The sequence below is a fragment of the Hemitrygon akajei genome, chromosome 21 (genome assembly GCF_048418815.1).
Source record: "Hemitrygon akajei chromosome 21, sHemAka1.3, whole genome shotgun sequence".
In the NCBI taxonomy this organism is placed as follows: domain Eukaryota; kingdom Metazoa; phylum Chordata; class Chondrichthyes; order Myliobatiformes; family Dasyatidae; genus Hemitrygon; species Hemitrygon akajei.
In genome coordinates, this window is record NC_133144.1 from 32,719,512 (window position 1) to 32,738,353 (window position 18,842).

At 43.0% G+C, this 18,842-nt stretch overlaps 2 protein-coding genes across 3 annotated transcripts in view; both read right to left on the reverse strand.

Annotated features, from left to right (window-relative positions):
• The window catches only part of LOC140714474 (fatty acid-binding protein, intestinal-like), a 559,271-nt gene that overhangs the window by 402,382 nt on the left and 138,047 nt on the right, over nt 1–18,842 (reverse strand). The gene's annotated exons all lie outside the window — the stretch shown is intronic.
• The window catches only part of LOC140714196 (annexin A7-like), a 77,307-nt gene that overhangs the window by 51,988 nt on the left and 6,477 nt on the right, over nt 1–18,842 (reverse strand). Inside the window, exon 2 of one of the 2 annotated variants that reach the window (XM_073025108.1) lies at nt 3,030–3,126. In XM_073025108.1, the coding sequence (XP_072881209.1) occupies nt 3,030–3,074 (45 nt within the window). In that variant the 5' untranslated portion in view covers nt 3,075–3,126. The remainder of the gene's footprint in view (nt 1–3,029; nt 3,127–18,842) is intronic. The other variant, XM_073025109.1, reaches the window with a different exon arrangement.

Consider the following 18,842-nt stretch of genomic DNA (forward strand, 5'->3'; position numbering starts at 1 on the left):
AACACGATTCAGTGTATGGTCTGAATCAGGGACCAGGAACCCGATTCAGTGTACAGTGACCAGGAACAAGGTTCAGTATACAGCCGGAATCAGGAATACAGTTCAGTGTACAGCCAGAATCAGGAATACAGTTCAGTGTACAGCTGGAATCAGGGACCAGGAACACGATTCAGTGTACAGTCTGAATCAGGGATCAGGAACACGATTCAGTGTACAGTCTGAATCAGGAACCAGAAATACGATTCAGTGTTCAGCTGGAATCAGGGACCAGGAACACATTTCTGTGTACAGTAGAACCAGGGACCAGGAACACAGTTCTGCATACAGTAGAACCAGGGACCAGGAACACAGTTCTGTGTACAGTAGAACCAGGGACCAGGAACATAGTTCTGCGTACAGTAGAACCAGGGACCAGGAACACAGTTCTGCGTACAGTAGAACCAGGGACTAGGAACACAGTTTTGTGTACAGCCGGAATCAGGGACCAGGAACACATTTGTGTACAGTAGAACCAGGGATCAGGAACACAGTTCCATGTACCGTCAGAATCAGGGACCAGGAATGCGGTTGAATATACAGCTGGGCTTGGGAGCTGGTGAGCAAAGTACATCTAAGTAAAGCGGGGGTCTTCCTCAGGTTTCTCCTTCCAGTGGTAAGTGCTGCTCCCAAATCAGTGTGAACTCTGTTCATATGGAGAAACAGTGGATGTGAGATTCACTGTCCAACAGTTCAAAGATACAAGCGCCCCTTCGTAGGTCGAGAGGTCCCTGATGAATGAATAAACTTTTGGGGCGACTCTCGAGAGGAGAAGTCTGTGCCTAACAGCGGGGTCAGTTGCACGAACCTCCTCCAAGTATGATTGGAAGCATGCAAGCCAGAGTTCAAAGGCAAGAACTGCTTCTGGGTCCTGGGGGTCCAAATCCAATACTACACATTGCTTCGTTTTAATCTCATAAAGCTTCTGACTCCCATTAATCAAGAAAAATTGTTGAATACCACCTCAAATTCAACTGCTAACACGGCCAGGGGAAGAGAAGTTGAAGGTCAAGACCTCAGAGCTGAACAGAACACAAAATCTACTGGACAACAGTGATTCCTGACCCCCTAGATAGTTCTGAGACCTGGTCTACCTTCAACAGGCACTGAAACAGTCTATCAATGCTCCCTCCACATAGTTCTCCAAAGTCACTGAAACAATAAGTAACCTTATCAGTGTCCTTTCCCCGGCTGGTATCCCAGTACTGACAACCTTGTTACCGTCAGTCTACACAGTTTGTATGCCCGACACTGCTCTTCAGAAACTGACATATAATTGTGAATGCTGAAAAGGAAGAGATTATAAAAGGCCAAGGTTTCAAGTCAATTATAGAAGTGCATATATGTCACTGAATACTACTTTGAGATTAATTTTCTTGCGGGCATTCATGGTAGAACAAAGAAATACAATAGAGTCAATGAAAAACCACACACAAACACTGACAACCAATACATGAAAGACAAAACTGTACAAATAAACAAAAATAATACTAGATAAATAATTCTGAGAACATGAGTTGCTGAGTCCTTGAAAGAAAGTTATCAGGCGGACACTTCTGAATTCAGTCAGCACTTATAAGCCAGGTAAGGAATTAGCAGGACATCAATGCAGTGGGGTAGAATGCTGTCTGTCTAAACAGCATCGACATGGCAAATAAAGCTGGGCATATCACAACAACTTCCTGAGGATATGTTAGATTAATAATGCCACACCCCAGTCAGTCAGAGTGAAGTGTATAGTGAAGGGCCATTGTGGGAGAATCCAACTCAGTCTCCACTCTCCATCCTTGATGCAGACTCCGACGAGCCCGTTCAACTGAATTCCTCCACCGACCAGTCCAGTTATACTGAGGGCAATTGTGCTGCCAGGTGCATAACACATTCAGTTGGGCTGGGAGAAACCAAGGATCTTTGGCTCCCTATACCACAGTATATAAATGGGGAGCTGTTCTGTCAAGGTAAAGGGAAGAACAGAATTTCATTTTGAAAGAATTAAAACACGCAATTCAGCGCACAGGTATGAGGCAAGAGCAGTGGAAAAAGACAAAGCAAATGCGTTTGTTCTTGCTATGTGATCGCAGGAATGGAGGCTGCCATTTTGTGAGAATCTTCTTGTAGCTGCCATTTTGTGAACTGCTTTTTCAGCTCAGGGATAGCTTATTCAGAGTACATGAACATGGACTATATGAATTTTCTGCAGACATGGTAAACCTGAGACCATTTTCAGATAAGTTGTTTATTATATAGAAGGAACAGCTTGTGATTTGGTGGTCTGCACCCAGTGTTTGGCTGACCTGGTTGGACTAGTTTGAACCAGGCTGAGTTGGAAAGAAAAAAGGAGATTACCTAAGGAGAAAAGAGCCAAAAGGTAATATTGCTTGTAGCCTTGGGCCAATTCTACTGAGAAGCTGACACAGGTCAATTAGATGAGCTTGAGCCAACAAAGTTGAAACATACCAGATTGATCTGCTAAGGAAAAGGATGAGAACAGAGGATTTTGGGAGTATAGGCAGCGACAACTCTGTGGAGACCAACCATCGCAGAAGTGGATGACCCCATATAGGAAACGTGGATTTTACATCAGGATCACGAGGAATGTTTGACAAGGGTAGACTCCTTTCCTTGGATATTACATTTTCCATTCTTTGACTGTTCATGGAGGGTCAGGGAAACCGAGTGAGTGTGGACAGAGATATTTAGTTTTATAAATTCATGTGCTTTCATGTGCTTGTTAACTAAGCCAATAAAGGTACTTGTCAGTAAATACTCATTCTCTCTGTACTCATCTGATCATCATTGTTGAGGGTTAATACCTGCAATAATTTTTTTTGGTGTCAGAATAAACTATTGCTGAATGAATCCAGGCTAAGTGGAAGATTTTCACTTCCCTATCAACATGGTCTCTTTCCTAGCAAGGGTCTTAAGAGGCAAAGGTGATCACATGGATAAAGTGTATTTTGATTATTGGAAGTATTTATAACCAAAGTACTTACAGGATAGGCTGGATAGCCAGATGGGGGGTAGCCAGGGTATGCCATTCTAAATGATTAGACACAAAGCCTAAGATGCTTGGTCAAGATTCCACAGCTTCTGAAAGTACAAAACAAGATAGGACCATTTAGACTTACTTCAAAAACAATCTGCATTCACATAGTACCACTAATGCAGTCAGAGGTTCCCACCTGCTTCAAAATGGTGACAATCATACCAGTGCCCAAGAAGAGCAGGGTGAGCTGCCTCAATGCCCATCACCCAGTTGCAGTCACATCTACTTTGACAAGATGCTTTGAGGGGTTGGACCTGGTAAGAATCAACTCCTATCTTAGCAAGAACTTGGACCTGCTGCAATTTGCCTATCGCCACAGAAGGTCCCTCTACTCGGCCTTGGACCACAGGGACAACAGCAAAATCTATGTCAGACTGCTGTTTATTGATCACAGCTCAGAGTTTAACACAATCATACCCACAGTTCTAATCAACAACCTCTAGAACCTGGGCCCCACTATCTCCCTTGAGAACTAGATCCATGATTTCCTCACCGGGAGACCACAGTCAGTGTGGACTGGAAATACATCTCCTCCTCACTGAAAATCCACACTGCCACATCTCAAGAATGTACGCTTAGCCCACGGCTCTACTCCCTCTACACCTATGACTGTGGCTTGGCACATATAAATGCCATATATGAATTTGCCTACCACACAACTATTATTGGCAGAACTTCAGGTGGTGAGGAGAAGATGTACAGGAGCAAGGTATAGCAGCTGGTTGAGTGGTGTTGCAACAACAACCTTGCACTCAATGTCAATAAGACCAAAAACCGATTGTGGACTTTAGAAAGGGTCAGACAAGAGAACACACGCCAGTCCTCATAGAGGGATTAGAAACGGAAAGGGTGAGCAGTTTCAAGTTCCTGGGTATCAATATTTCTGAAGATCTATCATGGGTCCAACATATTGATGCAATTAAAGAAGACATGATAGCAGTTAAATTTCATTAGGAGTTTGAGGACATGTAGCATGTCACCAAAGTCTCTCACAAATTTCTACAGATGTATGATGGAGAGCATTCTAACTGGTAGCATCACCATTTAGTGTGGAGGGACCATTGCACAGGATTGAAAAAAGCTGCTGAAAGATGTAAACTCAGCCAGCTCCATCATGGGCACTAACCTCCACAGCATCGAGGGCACCTTTAAAAGGCAAAGGCTCAAAAAAAGGCAGCATCCAACATTAGGGAGCCCCATCACCCAGGACATTACATCTTCTCATTGCGACCATCAAGGAAGAGGTACAGGAGCCTGAAGGAACACACTCAACATTTCAGGAACAGCTTTTTCCCCTCTGCCACCTAATTTCTGAATGCACAATGGACCCAGGCACACTACCTCAGTATTATTTTTTTCTTATTTTTGTTCACTTTTTGCACTACTTATTTAATTTTTCATATATATTCCTTATTGTAACTTATTGTCTTTTTATTATTATGTACATATTGCAATCTACTGCTGCAGTAAAACAACAAATTTCATGACATATGGCCTGAGATATTTAACCTGATTTTGATTCTGACAAATGCATTCAGATTCTTAAATTACTGCTGCAGGATTGGAACTATTGTTTGACCAGTAACACAACCAGCTCATTATCACACTCACACATGTAAATACAGTTCTGTGTGGCATAGTAACAGGTGGAGCAACTGAGTTCAAAGTACATCTACAGCTTGCAGAAACTAGGAGAGGGAAAGGACTAGAGGTAAAGACGTAATAAAGGTTAACTCTTCCCACACAAGCACACAATTGGAATGCAAAAGCACACTTAGGTGCATGAAATAAACACCACACAAAACTAATAAATATATATAGTCACCTCAACCAGGGTCAGTGACAGCAGATTCCTCAGACAGGCATAACAATCAAATTGAGGAACTGATTTTATCTGCATTATACCCTATCATGCCACATGTTCAGAGCACCACCTGCACGTCAAGTTATTACAGCTGGAATGGGCTTTTCTATAAAATTTGTTTTGGGGATTTCGGTCTGACAGGGAAGGCCAGCATCTTTTGGTCAGCTTTAACTGCCCTTCATTTAGTTGCTTCCTATTTGAACCACGACTGTCCTGCTGACAGTGCTCCCAAAGTCTTGCTGAGAGGGAGTTCCAAGATTTAGACTTTGATAATGGTGGGATGGTAATATAGAGTATTTTCAGATTGGGATGACGTGTGACTTGGAAGGGAGCTTGAAGTTAGTGACATATGTGTCAGCCCTGTTTTGGTTGGTGGTCGAGGCTATGATTTCAGAAGTGATACTACTGAGGCATGTATATTTCTGGGGATGCTTCATGGGACTTTTCCCCTTGAAAGGGAATCTAAAATTAGTGGGCGTAGCTTTTTATAAACATTTTATACTGATGAGCAGGAATTTCCTCTCTCAGGAGTGTTTTGAGACTTTGAAAGTCTCTACCCTAAAGAGACATGGAGGCAGAGTCACTGAGAATATTCAAGGATAAGACAAACATATTTTGGACTAAAGCCAAGACAAGCAGAATGGGACACAACACAGTCAGGAAACTGAAGTTGAGGCCAAGACCTTGTCAAATATTATTTTGTTGCATGGCATGCAGGCTTGAGGGGTCGAATGGCCTTCTCCTCCTATTTCACTTAAAGGGTGACACAAACACCCAAGGTTTGATTGCTAATATTTGATGACCTCTGAAACTGAAAGTACACAGGATAGGAAAGAAGATTAATGATGGGCACCATTCAGAAGTTTATTCAAGACCTGATAGTTTAATGCAGTACAAATCAAAAGGCATCTACAGGAACATAAAATGATTTATTTATTTAGACATACAGTGCAGAACAGGCCCTTCAGGCCTAGCAACCCACTGATTTAACCCAAACCTAATCACAGGTCAATTTACAATGACCAATTATCCTACTAACCAGGACATCTTTGGACTGTGGGAGGAAACCAGAGCACCCGGAGGAAACCTACATGCACACAGGAAGGACAAACAAACTTCCTTACAGAGGACACCAAAACTGAACTCCGAACTTTGACTTCCCGAGTTGGAATAGTGTCACACTAGCTGCTATGTCACCATGGCAACTGTTGGACTGAACCCAACCAGAGCTTCACTCGGGCAAGGAATTTCAATGCACTCTGGTGTATCTTACAATAAACTCATCCGAATCTAAATCTTGATGGAAATGATTTGTGGCTAGAATGCAGAGTATGCTGTAAGGATAGATTCCAAAAATAAGGGAGATCTACGAAAAATGGCTACAGTGATTTGGGGGAATGTTTCAAAAATGCAGAAGTTTGGCCTCTCGTTCTTTTGATTCCATTTCCATAAAAGAACAAGAGGAAGTTGGCCAGAGAATCTAAAAAATACACAAAGGTTTGTTAGAGAGGGGGGTGCAGGAATATCTGTTGCTGCTGAGTTGATGGATGGGAATTTATTTATAAAAGTAGCACACCCCCAGGATGTTGCAAATACTTCAGTGCCAATGATAACTTGAAAAGCTGCCAGCAAGATTGGCCGCCATTTATACAAAGCAAGTTCCCACATTGAGTTACAGAGAGCAATTTTTATGGTCGCTGGCTGAGAAGACCTCCAATAGGACCACAGCCTTGTCCTGGTTTGAGGGTTTGCATGGCTCATTGACCTAGAGAGCTATGTTGGCTGGAGTCAAGGCTTTATGCTTTGACTCCTGGTGAAGTCATCCATACCAAATAGGTCAAAGGTTAGAGACCAGACTTAGGGGTTCAGCTCAGTACTAACAACACTGATTGGTCAAACAAAATTGTTATGGAAACAGCAATGAAGAATCCTTCTACATATGTCTCCGCCCAGGCCTTGCATGACTAACAGTAATAAAAGTCAAGAGGAATCTTCTGGTATGATTAAGGAAGCCCTGAATACCACTGAACTGACAGAGGAGGACGTCACTGCTTCCCTAAACACCAGTGGCACAATGGGCATTCTTATTGAGAAGAATGGTGTTCAGGGTTCTAGAAGAATTTCCTGCTCTTCTTTAAACAGTGTCAAAGAAGAGTAGAAAATCTACCCTCCTGCTATCAGATTTTCTTGACAGGAGGGTTACTGCTTGAAGCAATGACAGTACAGCACTCCCTCAGAACTGGGCTGGCACATCAATTTGACTCACATTCTTTGAATTAGTTGTGCTTGAAACCCAAGTCAGCATACAGAACAAATACAGTATTGGTAAGCAATAAAGATGGCTAAAGTTTGGGCATTGCTTCCTTGACACAGGCCATAATCAGTTTAAATACAATCAACTCTCCCCTCGCCTCCCATCTGCTTGTGCGGATTTTGTGGATCTTTTCCTGTCCCTGTGTTGAATGACACAGCAGAGGAGCCATTCAGCCCATCATGCTTATGCAAGCTCAATGGAAGCTCCTTAAAGGTTCAACGCACTTGCCTAGCGTTCAAAGTACAGGCAGTTTCCAGTTTATGACAGGGTTTTTTCCCCCGAGAACAATTTGTAACCAGAATTGTTTGCAAGTCAGGACTGAACTGGAGCAGTGTGTGGATTACTGGTTGCCAGCCCGCTTCAGTGAGTGAGTGAGAGCGTGGGTCTGCTCAGCTCAATCCAAGCCCCTGAACGTTGCCGGGGTTGTGGAGAGATGGCAAGCAGAAATGCCCATTTCCACCCAGAGTATGACTGCAGCCACACGGAAGCCAGCAAATTCCCTTTCACTCCATCCACCCCACCGGCATTTCCAACACACTCTTTCTTTGGCCGTAAGCTGGGAGTTGGCAACCTGAGGAAGACCTATAAGCAAGATAAACAGTACTGGGAAAAAGTCATAGGCACATAAATATTAGCTAGGGAGCCTAAAACATTTGCACAGACTGGACTGCCAACACAGATGCCTTGTGCAGGAAGGCACAGAGTCGACTGTACTTCCTTAGAAGGTTGGCGTCATTCAATGTCTGCAGTGAGATGCTGAAGATGTTCTATAGGTCAGTTGTTGAGAGCGCCCTCTTCTTTGTGGTGGCGTGTTGGGGAGGAAGCATTAAGAAGAAGGACGCCTCACGTCTTAATAAGCTGATAAGGAAGGCGGGCTCTGTCGTGGGCAAAGTACTGGAGAGTTTAACATCGGTAGCTGAGCGAAGGGCGCTGAGTAGGCTACGGTCAATTATGGAAAACCCTGAACATCCTCTACATAGCACCATCCAGAGACAGAGAAGCAGTTTCAGCGACAGGTTACTGTCGATGCAATGCTCCTCAGACAGGATGAAGAGGTCAATACTCCCCAATGCCATTAGGCTTTACAATTCAACTGCCAGGACTTAAGAACTTTTTTTAAAGCTATTATTAATGCTTTTTGAGTTAGTGATTTAGATGCATATCATATTATTACTGAGTTAAGTATTGTATGTAATGAGTTTTTGCTACAACAAGTGTATGGGACATTGGAAAGAATGTTGAATTTCACCATGGGGATGAATAAAGTATCTATCTATCTATCTATCTATCTACAGTACTACAGCAATTTTATGCACTGGATTGTACTGCTGCCACAAAAAAAACAAATTTTATGATATCAATCTAATTCTGATAGGGGTCTTTATAGTGGACTGAGAGTGAAAAGGGCGCACGGAATCGTGGTTGGAAAAAGGGGAGGGAACGGGAAACACCAGAGAGACATTCTTTAGTGATCAATAAACCAATTGTTTGGAATCAAATGACCTTGCCTGGTGTCTCAGGGCTGGGCCTATCTGTACCCACACAAACACCCTGCCCCTGGCACTCCTCTTTTGCCACCTGTCCCACTCACTTCCTGCAGCACTCCACCCTCACCACTCCCATCATCGTTCCCTCCCATCAGATTTACAAACTCACTCTCCCTTCCACATTGACAAATAGAGCACTGTGCAAATGTCTAGGCACCCCAGCTATAAATATGTGCCCAAGACTTTGCACAGTACAGTGCTTATTCTATTTTATTTCTACTTCCACCTACCTCCAATTCTAACCCAAACTAATTTAAACCTGTGTTTTCTCTAACTGAAAATAACATAGGATCTTGTGAATAAAACATGGGAGAGTCGTTTAATGTGCTTAACAAAAGCCAAAGCCCTTTACTTCCAATGTGTACAAACCAAAAGCAGTCGCTTTACACTGATGTCATTACATCAGACACTGTCTCTTAAAGTGAACACAACTACTCAATGAAGGTGTTTGTGAATTATGTCGAACAGTTTCTATAATGAACAATATGTGTCATCTGTCACCCATTACATTACCCTATACAGGCCCCCCCAGAATTCCCCAAAACTGGCATTGAGAGTTTGTCTGGAGCTCCTATGAGCCATGTGGCCCAGGCCCTATGTACCTTGGTTGGAGTAACAGCCAGACCCTCTGGCTCACCTAGGTATGTGCTGACAAGCACATGGTTATGTCTTGATGCAGGGGGTATGACAGTGGAACCATCCAGGTCTTGGTGGGCCAGTTTAAGGCGATATAAGGAAATGCATTCAGGTTTACCCTTCCTATCGACAATAAACGTCTTTTTGCCCTGTTCCAAAATTCAGGAAGGACTATTGCAAGGGGGCTTAAGGGAGTGTTGATGCGCATTGGAGCAGACATAAATGATCAAGGTAAAATGCAGATCAACTGGAACCCAAGAGTGCTGTACGCCATGATGGGAGGTAGGAATAGGCGTAAAGGAACTGAGCTTACTAAGCAGTGCTGTGCACACTTGATCAGGCATTTGGTACACAAACAATTCTTTAAAAATAAAGCAAGGATGGTGATTGACCAGGAGAGATAACCACTAGTTCTGAAGGCCTAGCATCACCCAGGATGGGCAAAGAGAGCGACTGTTTGGCGCACTTAGGCTCAGTCCAAAAGTCAGTAATAGGTGAGTTGTCAGAGTGACATGTTCATCACAAGCTGGCAGCTCTTCTAGTAGATGCACCACGCTGGTTGCGACGGAACTACATAGCAATGCTACGACTTAATAAAATTTGGTACTGACTGTGGAGATTTCTCACAGTGTGAACTGGGTTTCCATTTGTGCAAACACACGGTACATGCTGCTCCCAAAACTCTGGCAAATTGTATTGGTTGACGTGTCGTTGAGTAACTCTGGAATTGTCTGACAGGTTTGGGGTCACCAATGTGGAATTTTGTGAATAAAACATTAGAGTCTTATGTGCTTAACAAAAGCTGCAGCCCTTTAATTCCATCAGAAAGAAAACAAAAGCAGTTACCTCACACTGATGTCATTACGTCAGACACCGTCTCTTAAAGTGAAACATAACTCAATGACGGTGTTTGTGAATTATGTAGAGTAGTTTCTATTATTAACAATATGTGTCATCTGTCACCTATTACATTACCCTACACCAGCACCTTTTTCTTTATTTTTGGAAATCTCTTGGTTGTGAGAAATTCTTTAGATTTTCCTTTAACCATCTGTGCTTTAAGAATATTTACTCCACATTAATGGCATATTAGGGCTAGAATATAAAAGTAAGGATGTAATTTTGAGGCTTTATATGGCACTGGTGAGGCCTCACTTGGAGTTCTGTGAGCAGTTTTGGACTCCTTATCTAAGAAAGGATGTGCTGACACTGGAGAGGATTCAAAGGAGATTCATGAAAATGATTCCAGGATTGAAAGGCTGATCATATGAGGAGTGTTTGATGGCTCTGGGCCTGTACTCATTGGAATTCAGAAGAATGAGGTGAAATTTCATTGCAACTCATCGAATGTTGAAAGGCCTTGATAAGAGTGGATGTGGAGAGAATGTCTTATATGGTTGGGGTGTCTAAGACTGGAGGACGCAGCCTCAGAAAGAGGGATATCCATTTAGAACAGAGATGAAGAGGAATTACTTTAGCCAGAGAGTGGTGAATTTGTGGACTGAGTGTGTGAAATGCAATGTTGGCATTTATTTCAAGGGGAATAAAATATAAAAGAAAGGAGATAATGTTGAGTCTTTATAAGACGCTAGTCAGGCTGCACTTGGAGTATTGTCTACAGTTTTGGGCCTCATGTCTCAGAAAGGATGTGTTTTCATTGGAGAGGGTCCAAAGGAGGTTCACAAGGATGATTCCAGGAATGCAGGGGTTAACATATGAGGACTGTTTGGCAGCTTTGGGCCTGTACTCTCCGGAATTTAGAAGAATGTGGTGGGGGGGCAGATCTCATTGAATTCCTACTGAGTGTTGAAAGGACTAGGTAGGGTGGATGTGGAAAGGATGTTTCCTATTGTGGGGGTATCCAGAACTGGAGGGCATAGCCTCAAAATTGAGTGGCGACCTTTTAGAACAGAGGTAAGGAGGAACTTTTTTAGCCAGACTGCGGCGGAAGCCAAATCTGTGGGTATACTTAAGGCGGAAATTGATCGTTTCCTGATCAGTCAGGGCAACAAAGAATATGGCAAGAAGGCAGGTGTATGGGGTTGATTTTCCCTCCATGGGAAACATTATTTCCACATCTACTCTGTCTAGGCCTTTCAACATTTGAAGGGTTCTGACCCAGAGATATCAAACGTTCCTCGTATGATAACTCTTTCATTCCCAGAATCATCCTTGTGAACCTCCTCTGAACACTCTCCAATGCCAGCATATTTTTTCTTAAGATGAGGAGCTCAAAACTGTTCACAATACTCAAGGTGTGGCCTCAACAGTGCCTTATAAAGCCCCAGCATCACATCCCTGCTCTTGTGTTCTAAAACTCTTGAAACGAATGCTAACATTGTATTTGCCTTCCTCATCACTGACTCAACCTGCAAGTTAACCTTTAGGGTGTTTTGCACAAGGATTCCCAAGTCCCTTTGCATCTCAGATTTTTGGATTTTCTCCCCATTTATAAAATAATCTGCATATTTATTTCTACTATCAAAGTGCATGACCATGCATTCTCCAACATTGTATTTCATTTGTCACTCCCTTGCCCATTCTTCTAATCTAAGTCCTTCTGCAGCCTGCATGTTTCCTCAACACTACCTGCCCCTCCACCAATCTGCGTATCATCTGCAAACTTGGCAACAAAACTTGGTGTCATCTGCAAACAATCATTTATTTACAGCTTAAAAAGAAGTGGTTCCAACACCGACCCCTGCTAAACACCACTAGTCACTGGCAGCCAACCAGAAAAGGATCTTTTTATTCTCATTCGCTGCCTCCTACCAATCAGTGCCAGACTCCGAGTGAAAGCTCCCAAGTTTGAATCTAAATTGGGCCACCCCTGAGCATGCTTTCCATCCATGCTGGGTTGAGCATCGAGCTAGCCACTCAGCCTCGTAAAAAAAAACAAGGGTTGAGTCAGGAACTTTCATATCGTGACCCGGTTAATCCAAAAGGAGACCAATCCTGACACCACGCGCCAGACAAGAATGGCTGACATTCTGGTGCAACACGCTAAAACAAAAATCCCCTATATCTATCCTACGTGTAATCTCCTCAAAGAATTCCAACAGGTTCATCTCGCAAGATTTTCCCTTGAGGAAACCATACTGACTTTGTCCTATCTTGTCCTGTGTCACCAAGTACTTCATAGCCCCATCCTTAACAACTGACTCCAAAATCTTCGCAACCACTGAGGTCAGGCTAACTGGTCTATAAATTCCTTTCTACTGCCTTCCTCCTTTCTTAAAGGGTGGAGTGGCATTTGCAAATTTTCCAGTCCTCTGGCATCATGTCAGAGTCCAATGATTTTTGAAAGATCATTATTAATGCCTCCACAATCTAATAAGATACTACACGAGGTTATGAAACAAATTCATCAGACTGAAGATTGGTTAACAGATATAAAAGAGAGTTGTGCACAAATCACTAAAAGTTAACACACTGGTACAGCTGGAAGGCAAAGGTATGTTAGCAGGTTAGAGGGTAGTGACTGGTGGGATGCTGTGCAGACTGACATCCTAGCTATTTATAATCTGCTACAGTTATTTAAGTGATGTACTGAGTTTAGTAAGTCCAAGTCCACTGATGATGCAAAGATGGATTGTATTGAGGGTTTCAAGGAGATTGCTGAGAGAAATTGGTTGGTGGAGGGATTATTGTTTTACAGGTCTCCTCTCCTTAACCAGGAAGGGGAACTGCAAAGGTTTGACAGGTTGGTTCCTGGGACAATACACACAAAAGGTTGGTGGAATTCAGCAGGTTAAGCAACATCTATGAAGGGAAGAAGCATCTCATGAGTTCCTCCAGCATTTTGTGTGGGTTGCTGAAGATTTCTAGCATCATCAGATCTCTTGTGTCTTTGATTCCTGGGACAGTGAGTCTGTTCTACAAGTTGAGATTAATCAGACTGATGGATTTTTAGGTATTAAAGGTGCCAAAGGATACGGGGTCAGTGCTGGAGAGTGGCAGCAAAGCATAAATTAAAAGGATTTGATGTAATAAAATGGCAGAGCAGATACAAGGGTCTGAATATGATACTCATGCTTCTATATATGCTCTTTGGCAAATTTGCTTGTGCTCCAAGTGACCATAATTGTTCAACGTTTTCCTCAACCCCTTGTTAATGAAACTGAAATTAGGGATAAGACACAGCACAGCCACTGGGTTAAAAATATATCTGTACCTCGTTTTGATTAGAAATCCAGCCAAAATATCCACATCTAGTTGTGCTGGATAATGGGAAACTGGGGAGGAGCTTAGGAGGATTAATAGCGCCTAACGGTGACTCCCTTGCTTACATCTTCGGGAAACAGCTCTATTTCCATCTTTAGTATCTCTATTTTTCCCTTTCAGGGTTCTTTTGAAGATCCTGACCTGGAGTTACATGCTGACTACGGCTCTTTGTGGGAATGGGACCCACTCTCGGGGCTGCACAAATGGCCGTTGTTCAGCACGTCAAGGGCGTGGCCTAAGAGCTTCGCAGGCCTTTGGAGGACCGAGATTTCATGGCTCTGGAGATGAGGGAAATCGGAGGTCGGTGCCTCTGCAGGAATTCGGTGTGTCGTGGGAGACGGAAGATCTCTGGCTATGTGCCCAGAGACCTGAGATCTTTGGGCACAGAGCTCAGAAAAAGCGACGCAACGGACTTTTAACATCGTAAACCAGTGATTTGTTCATTATGTCTCCCCTCTCGCTGTGAAACAGAGACACCTCTTTCTCTCTTATTAGGGGGAGAGAGAGAGAGAGAGAGAGAGCCTGTGGTATGTTGAATTACTGGGTGAACGAGTAGTCTTTGGAGTATGGCAAGTCCATGTCTTTGCTGTTGTTTTACTGCATGCCCGAGTGCTCGGTGGCCGGTGCCGATGCTTTTTTTTTGCCGGTGGGAGAGGGGGGATTGTTGTTCGCTGCCTGCCACTTATATGCAGGAGGGAGGGGAGCTGAGGGGGACTTTGGGTTCTAACATTTAACTGTCATTTATTCTTTGGGGGCACTCCTCTGTTTCCATGGATGGTTGTGAAGAAAAAGCATTTCAGGGTGTATATTGTATACATTACTCTGACATTAAATATACCATTGTGACCTTTGAAGTACTTGGGATTTAAACTGTGTTGCTGTGCTGGTGTATTTATGGTGGCAGAGGATTGATTGTGTTCTGTAAATCAATGATCTCATTAGCTACAGTATGCCTTCTTTCTCGCCCCCCCCCCCATCACATTTCCAATACACAAAGAGCCCAATGCATGGGCCAACACTACATAGTTTCTCCCGAAGGGGAGAATTTGCACACGGGAGGAGTAATTGCAGATATCATAACAGAAATGCACAAATTAAAGATCTAAAGGAAGCTGGTCAAAGCAGAAATGTGGGATTTCCCTGAGACTACTTTAGTTACAGGTCACATTCCTACTGTGCTGAAGGGACTGGTTTTAGCCGGGTATTCATGCTCAGGTCTCAGGAGTAAATTTTCAATCTGTAATCTCTTGATTCGGAATAAAACTCTCCACAACTACTGTCAATCAGTGCCTCGTCCCATTCTCATTCAGGATTTGTTACCATTACACAATGGCTTTCTGGTTTAACTTAAAAGTTGACACAAGAATATATGAAACATCGCTGAAGTATGTTTGAACAGCAGCAATGGGCAGAGCGGTGGGTCAACAATCTTGCACATGGAATCAACGTCTGACTCCAACTTGCATTAATGGGCTAACTTGCCTGAACGCCTGTTACAAATCAGTTTCTTATGGAGAATGTACCTCAGTTTAATCCTGGGTTGGCACAGACCACAATTCTGGATTGTTTACCGCTTATCTGCAGGAATTATTAGATTAACAACATTAGATTACAGGAATGGAATTTCCAGTATATGGCGACATCACACTTTGTCATGCTTCTCGGAGCAGAAGCTGGGTCATTTCCTGAAAAGACTACCGGTAGCTTTCAGATTATACCTTCACGATGCTCCTGTTGCAGATGTTTCCTGTTGGGAAACAGTCATGTGCATTTTGGGCATACTCAAATCCCACAATCCCAGATTTCAACTTGCCAGGATATTCCACGCTAACGGCATCATTAATTGTGCCCCAAGTGCGTACACAAACTCACAAACATACTTTCTATAGTTTGATGTCAAAATCCCTCCCTCACAAGCCAGGTATTGGGAGCTCTAAATAATCCTGGGAGGGCCCCAGTTTTACTTGGGTCAGGTAGACAAATATCGATAGACATTATTATAACTATGAACATACAGATGAGCAGCTGCTCTCACAGTGGCATTATATTCTCCTAAATTATCTTATAACTATAGGAATGTCAGCTCAGGTTTCTGCAGTTATCCTACTGTCAGAACACAACCTTCACAAGCGTATAAAAATCACGAAGATACACAAACCATTTCAAATGTTTTAGGAAGAGGGTATGTTTGGCTGCTCAATGCCATCCTCCTTTTGAGATGGGGCTTGTTTGGTCTACTGGTTCTACGTATTGCTAAGGTTTTTCTTTTATTCTGGCCTCAGTCTGTGCTGGGCTGTTCTGAGTTTGGTGAGGAAGGATCACTTGTTTGGTTTGTTCCCATTTCTGCTTATTTCCTAAGTACAGTGTGCTCAGAATGGCCGAGGTTGCATTGCTCCTCTAGTCTGGTAACACAGGTCCCAGGGACCAGAACAAATCACACAAACGTAACCACAAAAGATCCTGAAAATCGTCAGCAACACAGACAAAATGTTGGAGGTCAGGCAACATCAATGGACAGGAATAAACAGTCAACGTTCCAAGACAGAACCTTTCATCAAGGCTGCAAAGGAAGGGGGGAAGACGCCAGAATAAGTAGAAGGGGACGGGAAGGAGTGCAGGACTGCAGGTGATAGACCAAGCTAGGTGAGGGGGAAGGTGGGTAGCTGGGGGATGAACTGAAAAGCTGGGAGGTGATAGGTGGAAAAGTAAAGGGTTGAAGAAGAAGGAATCTGATAGGAGAGGGAAGAATTCCATGAGAGAAAGGGAAGGAGGAGGGGCACCAGAGGGAGGAGATGGGCAGGTGAGAGGGAAGGGGTAAGGAGGGGAGCCAGAATGGGAAATGGAAAAAGAGAAGAGTGGGAGGGGAGAAATAGCCGGAAGTTAGAGAAATAAGTATTTATGCCATCAGGATGAATGATTGATACATTGATATAAATAAATCAGTCATGATGGAATGATGAGCAGATTCGATGGGCCAAATGGCCTAATTCTGCCTCTATGTCTTATGGTCTTAGGCTGGATGCTACCCAGATGGAATAGGAAGTGTTGCTACCTTAACCTGAGAACTGTAGATATGTATGTTAAAGGTGGGGACCATTTAGTCCATTGTGATTAAAACAGCCATAAGAACCACTGCAGCATAATCTAGGTTTTGTTCATTTATTTATTTAGCAATACAGCATGGAGTAGTCCCTTCCTGCCTTTGAGCCTCACCGCCCCACCAACCCCTGACAAACCTGACTAACTCTAACCTAATCATGGCATAATATTTTAAAATTATTTTAAGTCCAATTTTCTGCCTTAAGCATTCTTTCTGGTAGTGCAAACAAGAGTCCTCTGCCATTGCCACTGATAGGAAACTCTCCATCCCTAACTGCTTTAAATTTTGTCCTCCCTTCTTACTGGCTATTTGTCAAAGAGAAATGGGTTCATCCTATGAACTCCACTTCAACCCCTTGTAAGTTTATACACAGAATTCTGTACGTTATAATTCACCATATTCAGCTCCTCACTGCTGACAGCAAGTGTTGGCTGTGTAACTCTTAGGGAACTCCGCCATGAATTACTCCAAAACCAGCTGCGAAGCGAGGATTGAGTATGGGGCTATCAACCCCATTCTATAGAAACACAGCTCTGGAAACGTCAAGAGAAGCTCCAAAGGCCTCATCCCTGAGAGAAAGGATCTTCAAAGATGGGCTACACTTGGGGGCAACTTCCTTCCAAGGCCTTCCCTACTGGTGATGCAAGCGTTCACAAGATCAGCACATACCATCTCAGTAAAGAGCTATCCAATTGATTTCATTTCCTTCACGCCCTAAAAGTACTTCCAGGTTGGTGTCATGTTCAATGAACCTGTCACCTCACAGCTCCTGTGATCTGGGTTCAATCCTGCCCTCTGGGAATGTCCTCGTGAAGTTTGCGTGTTCTCCCTGTGATTGAATGGGGTTCCCGTGCAAGGGTGGGTGAAGGGGGGGAAGATGGTGAGAATGTGTGCAAAGTTAGTGTAAATGGGTGCTTGATGATTGATATACTATTGTCAGGCCAAGGGCTCGAGGAGTCTTGGAGTGTTTACTACATTCCCAATTTGAATCTGCTTTCAATACATTCCACCTTACATTATAACTATACCACAAAAAAATAAACCTTGCTGCCCTCTGGTCGTACATGTGCCAATTGTCCCAGATCTGAGCCAGTGGCCTCATTTACCCCTGCATGACTCCTCTGCACTAATCAGGGTTTCCCGCATCTGACCTGCATTCCTTCAGAAGCACATCAATCGCTCTTTAACTGGACACGTGTGATTTTGCAATGTACAACATGACAACTTATGACTGTCAATGCTGTTGCATAAGTTGACATCTACAGTGAACTATTTTAGATCAAGCCCTTTTAAGATATTTTTAAATGATGTTGCTTGGAGTTGGAAAGCTTTCCATTTACAGACTGTATCACCAACATGCAAATAAAAAACCGACAAGAACCAATTCTATTTCATAAACCAACAGCTACCAGTTTGCTAATGCTGCCAATAAAACAAATAAAACTCAGATGAAACTGCTCCATTCCCACAGTTTGATCAAGAACAGGTTAGGATGCTTAGTCTGCACATTCAGCAACAGTTACTCATATACGTACAAGTTCAAGCTCTGCCAAAGCCAACTAAATTTATTTACGTAATAACCCGGCATTTAAAAAAATGATAGTTTTTGTCACTGTGATCAGAAATCCTCCCAATCGTTATAATACCAAGCTGGGTCCCTAAAGTCATTCAGGAGAGGAACCATGGAAACTTGGAAAATAGAAGCAGGTCACGGGCAGTGTCTATCATTCAATATAGTTAGAGCTGATCACCATTTATTACCCTGGTCCATCTTTCTCCCATACCCCTTGATCCCTCTGGAGCTTAAAAAAACCTTTCATGTCTACAACTAGTTTCTGTAACAGAGAATTTCACAGGTTTATCACAGTTCAAAGTAAAATTTATTATCAAACTACATATATGTCATTATATACAATCCTGAGATTTATTTTTGGGAGCACACTCATTAGATCTACAGAATAATAACCATAACAGAATCAATAAAAGACAACACCAACATGGGTGTTCAACCAGGTGTAAAAAACAAGCTGTGAAAACACATAAATAAATAGACAGATAGATAGATAGATAAGCAA